The 10,024-nt window shown below is 35.7% G+C and overlaps 1 protein-coding gene across 1 annotated transcript in view; it reads left to right on the top strand.

Annotated features, from left to right (window-relative positions):
* The first annotated feature begins 1,574 nt into the window (after nt 1-1,574).
* WDR11 (WD repeat domain 11) overlaps nt 1,575-10,024 on the top strand; it is a 62,512-nt gene continuing 54,062 nt past the window's right edge. The window contains exons 1-4 of the mRNA XM_019642914.1: nt 1,575-1,586; nt 2,193-2,346; nt 3,301-3,474; nt 4,928-5,114. Coding sequence (XP_019498459.1) covers nt 1,575-1,586; nt 2,193-2,346; nt 3,301-3,474; nt 4,928-5,114 — 527 coding nt within the window. The remainder of the gene's footprint in view (nt 1,587-2,192; nt 2,347-3,300; nt 3,475-4,927; nt 5,115-10,024) is intronic.

A 10,024-nucleotide genomic window follows, 5' to 3' on the forward strand; every position in this document is an offset into this window, starting at 1 on the left:
CAAGATTTTCTCTATATCTTTGGTTTTCAGCAGTTTGATTATGATGTGTTTAGGTGATTTAAAAAAAAAATGTGTGTGTGTGTGTGTGTGTGTGTGTGTGTGTGTGTGTGTGTGTGTATTGCTTGGGGTTACATAAATGGAATTCAAGCACAACATGCACATATATATAAATATGCATACACATGTATGTATGTGTATATATGTATGTGTGATGTATGTATGTATGTATGTATACACACAGTGAATTCTTATTCATGGTAGTTTCATCCTATAAAGTTGCTGCAAACACTGATTAGCAAATACTGAAACATTGATTGCTCCTAGGGGAAATTCAGGGTTAGGTTCCTGTGAGGCTCTAGTCACAGTATTTTTGTCAACTGACTGATACATAACCTTGTCTTGTATGTGTTTGTGTTAAAAGACATTTTGTTTAACATGTATTGTTGATTCATTAACATTGAACTCATAGCCAATAGCACTATGACTCATGCCTGAACAAAGCTTATTTCACATGTTTTTTCTATAAGGCACGTCACAACTTCCTATACTTAGAAACACCAGACAGCACTTCTGCACTGTGCGCCGGGACCATTTAAATAGTGAAATCAATAAAAAGCACAAAAATACAAAGAACGAGCTAAACAGACCACAGAAAAGACACTTGTTTGCATTATGAGAGCTGAGACATGAACGCCTTGTTGGGCCTCAGCTGCGAATGCACACGTGTGTTGGGTGACTCAAATTTTTGGCTACTCTGCACATGTCTGTGAATGACTGCAAAACCACTGCAAATACTACTGATTTTGCAATAAAAATCACAAATAGATTTTAGTGAGGCAAATTCCCAAATACAGAATCTGCAAATAATGAGGATCTACTTGCATACATATACACGTTATATAAAATAAATATGCATATACACATATTCAAGCATATACTCATACATGTATGCATATACACACGTTTCATTTTTTAAAATGCTGCCTGAGGAAAAGATGTGTTATAGTAGAACCTTAAGGCTTATTCACATTGAACCATATAACATTTTTTGTTTCCATCTTTTTCATGAATACTATAGGAATTGATTAGCATACCACCCTACCTCAGCATTAGGTATAGTGTGTTTACATACACTCACACACACACACTCGTCTGCATACATATGTTTATATGTGTAAGTATTTGAAGATTCCGTGGTGTTTAAGTTCGTTTATTAATTAACTTAATAAATTAAGTTCTGCGTTAAGCACTGCGTTAAGGCCTGAGGATTGTAGAGTGGCCTGCGTGATCCTGCCCTAGGGAGCTTAGGTTGGTGACAGGTCAAATCAAAGTAAACAAAATAATACAAATTGTTGTGTGGTAAATGCTTTGAAGAGAGCAAGCAGGACACTGAGCTAGAGGAGAGGGGACATCGTGGCTAGGGAAGTGTCTGGGAAAGGCCTAGGCTTAGGGCTTTGGCTCAGGGTGAGAGATGTGTGCTTTATTTTTGACGCTTACCAGTATTTGATGCTCAGGATTAATCTGATTTGCACTGGAAATCTTATGGTTTTTATTTTTAAAATTCTCTTCTTGCAATGCTGCTAGAGGTATGAAACATACATTTATTTTTTATTTTATTTTTATTTTTAAATTTTTTTTAGAGAAAAAGCTTAACATCTTTTCCAATTTTATGAAAGAGGGACAGCCAGAGTTTTTTGTTTGCTTTTATTTTTTCCTATTTTTCTATCTGCAAGATTTTTGTAGCTCTAAGTTGTCTCCTTTTAATTAGGAGAACAGAATACAGAAAAACATTCTCCTTGGCAATTTTAGATGTTCTGTCATAATTAGATTTTATGATTGTAACATTTGATCATTAGTATGATGAAATGGTATACCAATAAGCATTACCTTTTCATCATATGGTGTGCTGGAGTTTTTACCTGAATTTCCCAGAGTATTAAGGCTATGCATCATTTTCCATATTTTAAAGTCAGGAACATAGTGATATTTTAACTGCAACTTTTAAAAAATATCATAAATAATAAAAAAATGTTTGACTTTTAAGATGGAAACTGGTTTTCTGTTTATTCTTTTTAAATATTTTTGTACTATAAGTGTAGAATGTAGTATGGGTTCGTGTTGATGTTTTATGAAAGTTACATTTAGACATCCTGTGCAAGTATTTACTTGATTTGATTTCTTCTTGATACTAGGTTAAATGGGCCAGAGAAAATTATCACCATAACATTGGCTCACCGTATTCCTTGCGCCTAGCTTCTGCTGATGTCAATGGAAAGATCATCGTTTGGGATGTAGCAGCAGGAGTAGCTCAGTGTGAGATCCAAGAACACACCAAACCTATTCAGGGTGAGAAAAGTCTGTGCGCTGCTCAGTGTTTATATTAATATACTTACTCTTAGAGTAGTTTTTTATCCATTCGTTTATTTTCATCTCTTCCCAGTTAACTCTTGATTGTGTTTAGTCTGTTCTACTGATCTGAATCTAGTTGTTTTTTTTTAATCCTTATCAATACATTTCTGGGCATATTTCCTCAAATCTCAGCTGATTTGAGCTTTGGTAAAATGCATTAATTTCAACATCAGCCTCAGTCAAGCATGCTAAGAGAAATTAAGCTGCTATAAACAGTTTTGTAATCTAAGCTATAATGTAAGTAAACTTAGCCGAACTGCTGTTTTGTATTAGTCCTTGGTGCTTACTTTCTATTCATAATTTTATTCTTATTTTTATACAGGTCATTTGTTTGCTTGTTTGTTTATGTTATTGTTTATCTTTGTGTTATTGTATTCTTTAGATTCAAGGCTTTGACAGAGTGGCTGTTTTGACTGAGAATTTTTTAAATGTTTAAAAAATGTTTATTGAGTACTTGTTATGTACTAGATACTGAACTAAATCTTTATCCTGTTTATTGTTGTGAAAAAAAAATGACACTCTGCCAAGTCCCATTAAGTAATTCCACATATCATTAGGTGAGTCTCACGTTAGTGATTGTGGCTAGCACAGTCTTTGACATAAACTTTTAAGTAAGGATTACTGCTAGTTGCCTTGTATTTTCTTTGAAGTAATATTTCAGATTACTTGAAAATTTTGATCTTGAGATTCTAAACTACAGACGTTTTTATCTAAAATCAGCTTTTTCTCTGCAATCTTGACACATATACACATATATGCAACCTTGGGTGGGGGGAGGGGGAATTAAGGTTTTAAGGATTATGTGAAAAAAACCCTAAATATCAAGGACACATTAGCCAGGTGTTTTGAAGTGGATGATTTCTGAATTTTGCCTCTATCTGGTCTTTACAGATGTTCAATGGTTGTGGAGTCAAGATGCTTCTCGAGATTTACTGCTGGCCATCCACCCGCCAAATTACATTGTGCTCTGGAATGCAGACACGGGCACCAAGCTGTGGAAGAAGAGCTATGCAGATAACATCCTCTCTTTTTCTTTCGACCCTTTTGATCCCTCACATTTAACTTGTGAGTAATAGTTTCTCGTGAAAAATGAGTTTGAGGTATTTATGATATATTTAATGCTATATACATAAGATATATACACGCATCATACATCTATAATGTTTAAACAACTGAGCAAAGTGGAGAAACATCTCTAAGCTCCTAATACAGATACTAAATCATAACTTAGCGTTTGCAAGTATTTTGATTGTTAGAAGTTTAAATCAGCGAGCTAGACCTTCACTGTGTGGAATTTGTGAATAGAATCACATTAGTCAGGGAGAGAGAATGCTGTGCTATTCTAATTCATGCTTAATTAAATTTGTTTTTCTGGAACATTTAAAGAACCTAAGTTAATGGTTGCATTTAGTCTGTGGCCAAATTTACTTTTCCTTTTTAAAGAATTGTTCTAATTCATGACATGCATTTTGAGTGCCATAAGCAGACGCGTGTAAGAAACAGAAGAAGCCCCAGGGAGTTTTTTCTTGCAGAGGTTGTTTTTGCCAATGGGCTTTTGATGTTTTACTGAGCTATAAATTAGATTTGTTTTTAGACGTGTTTTTTTTACTAAATTATTAAGAAAATATTTTGTATTCAATTATCCATCCGATGTATCTTGAGCTCTTACTATATGCCAGGCATGTTTTGGAACCTAGAATATATCAGTGAACCAAGACAAGGATTCCTCCGTTCATCGAGTGTGGATTCTAGTGAGAGGGAGTCAGATACTGAAGTCTGAACATAATTAATTCATAAATTTCAGTATATTCAGAGGTTATAGGTGGTATAAAAAAGTAAAATCGGAGAAAGGAAATGGAGGAGGATGAGGGGATGGGAGTGGGCAGGTGGTTGTGGTAGGTAGTGGGCCACTGTTGGCACTCTACTTTTACTCCAGATATAAAGAGAAGAGGAACACTCTTCGTACATCCTCGGGGTCAATCTGACTGATGCTCAGGAAGAAACAGGAAATATATTTAGGCTGGGTGGCTCATGGTGATCATAAAAAATTTCTATCATCAAATCAGATGTTTGAATTTAGATCAGTGTGATATGAAGAGCTCTTCTTTATGTTTTTTTGTTTGTTTGTTTTTTGTTGTGTTTTTTTTCTGTGAATTGTATATTTGGAAAAGTATTTGGATTTTGAAGTTATGGGATATTATGAGGAAAGGTTTCTAGTGAAAGTCCATGTACCGAATTATATGGAAGAACAAACATTTGTTCTTTCTGCCAGTAACCTTCTGGTATCCTTTTAATATAAAACATTAATTTAGAATGCTGAGCTTGGAGGCCTCTGAAGAATTGTAATGGACCACCTGTTTCACTTCAACTTGGAGAGCATTCCTATTATGTTATGACTGCATAACACTGCCAGTTCTGTATTATTAAAATTATCATTACCTTGCTCTCAAAATTGTGTTGGAAAAAAACTATGCTAAACTTGATTAAACTTTAATCAGCCTTTTGCTTCTCCATGTAGTACTCACCAGCGAGGGTATTGTGTTCATCTCAGACTTCTCTCCATCCAAGCCTCCCTCAGGCCCCGGGAAAAAAGTTTACATATCCAGCCCACACTCCAGCCCAGCTCATAACAAGCTGGCTGCAGCCACAGGGGCTAAGAAGGCTCTTAATAAAGTAAAAATCCTAATCACTCAAGAGAAACCTAGGTAAGTTACAAGTGTAAAGCTAACAACAGCATTCATCTATTTATCACCTATTGAAAAAAATCATTTTTTAAGATGTACTAAGATTGATTTTCTTCTTCATCTCACCCTTTCTCATTTCCACTTTTGAATTTTATAAGAGGAAAAATATTCTTTTTGTCTTCTCCCCTAAAAGGAGCTTCAGCATTTAATATGGCTCCTTTGTTTCCACTAATTGGGCTTAACTCCCCTGACTGATTTTTCACGGATTAAAATTTTTCACTTCCAATTTTTACTTTTGAAAATATGAGATGAACATTCTAACATTGTGGCTATTGAATACATTATAAAATAGGGTACAAAAATCTGGATTTTTATTTTCAATACATTTTCCTGACTTAAATGCTGTACAGTCTCTTTAGTCATAAAATACGGGTCTTTTTCTTATGTATGTGAAAGTGTTTCTCATACTGGTTAAGGGCCAGGATTCTAGGGGAAATTGTAGCTATGTGACTCAGAAAATTCTTTAATCTTGCTCAAATTTTCCTCTCCTAATCTCTAAAATAGTGTTTTAAAGAACTCCCTAGGGTTGCTATAAGAATTAATAGATACAGGGCCGGCCGAGTGGCGCGATGGTTAAGAACTGGCTTGGGACGCCAGAGGGCCCCGGTTTGGATCCCACATATGAGNGTAGCTCTGTGTTTAACTTTTTGAGGAACTGCCAGACTGTTCTCCAAAGAGGCCGCACCAATTTTACATTCCTATTAGCTGTGTATGAAGATTTCAATTTTCCACATCCTCACCACCATTTATTATTATCTGTCTTTTTGATTATCACTATCCTGATGGCTATGGGTCCTCTTTGTGGTTTTGGTTTGCATTTTCCTGATGGCTAATGATGTTGAGCATCTTTTCATGTGCTTATTGACCATTTGTATATCTACTTTGAGAAATGTCTTTTCAGTCCTTGGCCCATTTTAAAATTGCATTGTGTTTTTATTACTGAGTTGTAAGAGTTCTTTATTCTAGATACAAGTTCCTCATTAGATATATGGTTGGCACATATCTTCTCTTATTTTGTGAGTTGTCTTTCACATTTTTAATGGTGTCCTGTGAAACACAAATTTTTAATTTTGATGTGTTTTGTTTCTGTATTCAAGAAATAGAGCATTGTTGCTTTTCCCAGTGTCAAGAAGATTTACACATTTGTTTTTTTCTAAGAACTTCCTAGTTTTAGCTCTTACATTTAGGTTCTTGATCCATTTTGAGGTAGTTTTTATACGTAATGTGAACTGGGAAATTGATTTTTGTATATCAACCTGCATCCTATGATCTTGCTGAGCTCATTAGATGTAGTGGTTTGGGGGGATTTTTTACATATACAATCATGTGATCTGCAGGTGACAGTTTAGTTTTTCCATTGATAATCTGTATGTCATCCATCTCTTTTTCTTGTCATATTACATTGTCTAGGACCTCTACTACAGTGAATAGGAGTGAGGACAGGATATTCTTGTCTTGTTCCTGAGCCGAGGAGGAAAGCACTCAGTCTTGCACTATTAAGTCTGATGTTAGGTATAGGGTTTTTTTGAGAAAAATATATTATCTGTCTCTCCCTTTTTCTCCTTCCCCAGCTCCCTTCTGTCTTTTTGGCATTTCTAGAGTTTTCATTTGTGTAGATCCAAGTCTCAGTCTGGTGTTATATTCCCTTTGCCTGAGAAATGTCCCTTAAGTTCTTGAGGTATATATCTAATGTTGGTTGATCCTCTCAGCTTTTATTTGCCTGGGAATGTGTTTCACCAGTTTTTTTTCCTTGTAGTACTTGTAAGATAAGTACTATCTTCCAGTTTCCATAATTTCTGATGAAAGGTTTTCATCTTTGTTTCTCTGTGTACAGTGTATTTTTACTCATTTGGCTGCCTTCAAGATTTTCTCTATATCTTTGGTTTTCAGCAGTTTGATTATGATGTGTTTAGGTGATTTAAAAAAAAAATGTGTGTGTGTGTGTGTGTGTGTGTGTGTGTGTGTGTGTGTGTGTGTATTGCTTGGGGTTACATAAATGGAATTCAAGCACAACATGCACATATATATAAATATGCATACACATGTATGTATGTGTATATATGTATGTGTGATGTATGTATGTATGTATGTATACACACAGTGAATTCTTATTCATGGTAGTTTCATCCTATAAAGTTGCTGCAAACACTGATTAGCAAATACTGAAACATTGATTGCTCCTAGGGGAAATTCAGGGTTAGGTTCCTGTGAGGCTCTAGTCACAGTATTTTTGTCAACTGACTGATACATAACCTTGTCTTGTATGTGTTTGTGTTAAAAGACATTTTGTTTAACATGTATTGTTGATTCATTAACATTGAACTCATAGCCAATAGCACTATGACTCATGCCTGAACAAAGCTTATTTCACATGTTTTTTCTATAAGGCACNTCCATCCAGAAACTATGATTCCCAAACTCTGCCTGATATGTTCACAGTTGTGGCCCCTTAAGCCTTTGTTTTAAAGATGGCCTCTGTGGTTTTGGTACCCTGGTGACTGACAGCAAAGTCAACACTGCTTTCACTCAAATCCTTACTACTTCTTCTATTGCAGGCCATGCCTCAAAGAGGGAAGATCTTTCTTCAAATTCAAGGTGGTATAGCTTTGAGAGGCCAGTGCTGTCAATGAAAACAGCAGGTCTAAATTTATGCCTCAACCCCATCAGTAAATAATAGGATGCTTAGGAATCTAAGTGCTGTGTTAGGCTCTTTTCATATATTGTCTGATGTAATGAATGCATTTAATCGTCCAAGGAAGTTACTTCCCTCCCTCTAAATAATAGAAGAAAAGGAGGCTTAATGAGGTCAAGTGATCTGCCCAAAGTCACAACAGATGCTCTTCTGTTACTGATGCTAAACTTCCATGACACCCTAGGGCCAGAAGAAGAAAATTCAATGTGAGGATTAAAGAATGAAAAAGGCTTAACTCATATGGAAAGTCCTTAGCTCACTGCCTACTACATGATTAAATCCTCAACAGATGATATCTGGCATTAATAATATTGGTTGTCGGAAAAGTCATGATGCATTTCTGCAACGAAAAACAGAAAAAAAATACATCATGACTTTTCCAACAACCCAATTGGAGAGCATTAAAAAAAAACCTTTAAAGGATCACATACAGTGCGTGGATTCCATGGACTTGTGCACACAGAAGCATTTGGTGCTAGAAAACATTTGGACAAGTGTGAAGGTCAGGAATGAAGCAGCACTACTAACAGTGTGCCTGAAGTTGTTCATTGTCCTGCCACTTCAAGTGAAATAAATTAAAACAAAAACACAAATAGTGAAATACAAAAACAAAACAAAGGAAAATAAAAACAATCCATAAATTTCCCCTTTGACTAATTGCGCTATTCCTGGAGTGTACCCTGTCATAATATACAGTGTTTCAGCATCAAAAGGATGTCTCCTTCCCTTCCCCAGTCAGGCTACAGACAGGCCACTACTATCTTTCTTAGTTTGGGAAATAAGACCTTAACTGCAGTCCTTGACCTGATTTGCAATATTTGCTCAGCCCGTGGCTCAAAGTCCATGCTATCACCTATAGAATGGGAGGAATTTTTTGCAAATCTAATAAATTTGTATCTAAAGTGTTTAAAGAACTTTTATAACTCAATAGTAAAATACACTTAACCCAATCTAAAAATGAGCAGAAGATCTAAATAGATAGTTCTCCAAAGATATATAAATGACAGTAACACATGAAAAGATGTTCAACATCATTATCCATTAGGGAAAGGCAAACCAAAACCACAATGAGAACCACTTCACACCCACTAGAATGGCTATAATCACAATGAAAGAGAATAACAAGTGTTGTTGAAGATGTGGAGAAATTGGAACCCTCATACACTGCTGGTGGGGATGTAAAATGGTGCAGCCTCTTGGGAAAACAGTCTGGTAGTTCCTCAAAAAGTTAAACATACATAGAGCTACCATACGAACCAGCAATTCCACCCTGAGGTGCACACCCAAGAAAAATGAAAATACAAGTTCATGCAAAAATGTGCACAGAGATGTTCATAACAGCGTTATTTATAATAGCTGGAAAGTAGAAACAATGCAAATATTTATCAACTGGTGAACGGACAAATCAAATGTGGCATATCCATACCATGAAATATTATTCAGGGATAAAAAGGAATAAAGTACTGATATTAATATATACTACAACATGAACAAATCTTGAAAACATTATGCTAAGTGGAAGAAGACAGGTACAAAGAGCCTTACATATTATTCCATTTATATGAATGTCCTGAATAGGCAAATATATGGAGATAGACGTAGATTAGCGATTGCCTAGAGATGAGGAGGGGGACAGGAAGTCAGGAGGAAATGGTGAGCGGCTGTTAATGGGTACAGGGTTTCTTTCTGAAGTGATGAAGTATTCTAAAATTGATTGTGGTGATGGTTGAAAAGCTCGGTGAATACACTAAAACCAACCAAATTGTGCATTTTAAATGGATGGGTTAAATGGATGAAATATAATCGTGGTATATAAATTATATCTCAAGAAAGCTGTGGGTTTTCTTAAATCCCATGTTTTCCAGGCAGCTGGGGTTCATTGCAACTGGACTGTAGAGTAGATTCTGAAATGGAGGGCAGTGTGGTGTTGTCAGTAGTTAAAAGTATGAGTTTTGTAATCAGACTCAAACTGGCTCTGCCTTCTCTTAGCTCTATAACTTCGGGCAACTCTATGAGCCTTTATTTTGTCATCTATAGGATGCTTGTTATAATACAGCCTTGCAACTTTGAGTAGATTAAATGAGATGATGCAAGTAAGGGGTTTATCATAGTACCTGGCACTTTCTGAGTGCTCAGTAGTAAGTTTCTGACTTCATCATCTTCATCCTCTGCATCTCCA

The sequence above is a fragment of the Hipposideros armiger genome, unplaced genomic scaffold, assembly GCF_001890085.2.
Source record: "Hipposideros armiger isolate ML-2016 unplaced genomic scaffold, ASM189008v1 scaffold_74, whole genome shotgun sequence".
Lineage (NCBI taxonomy): Eukaryota > Metazoa > Chordata > Mammalia > Chiroptera > Hipposideridae > Hipposideros > Hipposideros armiger.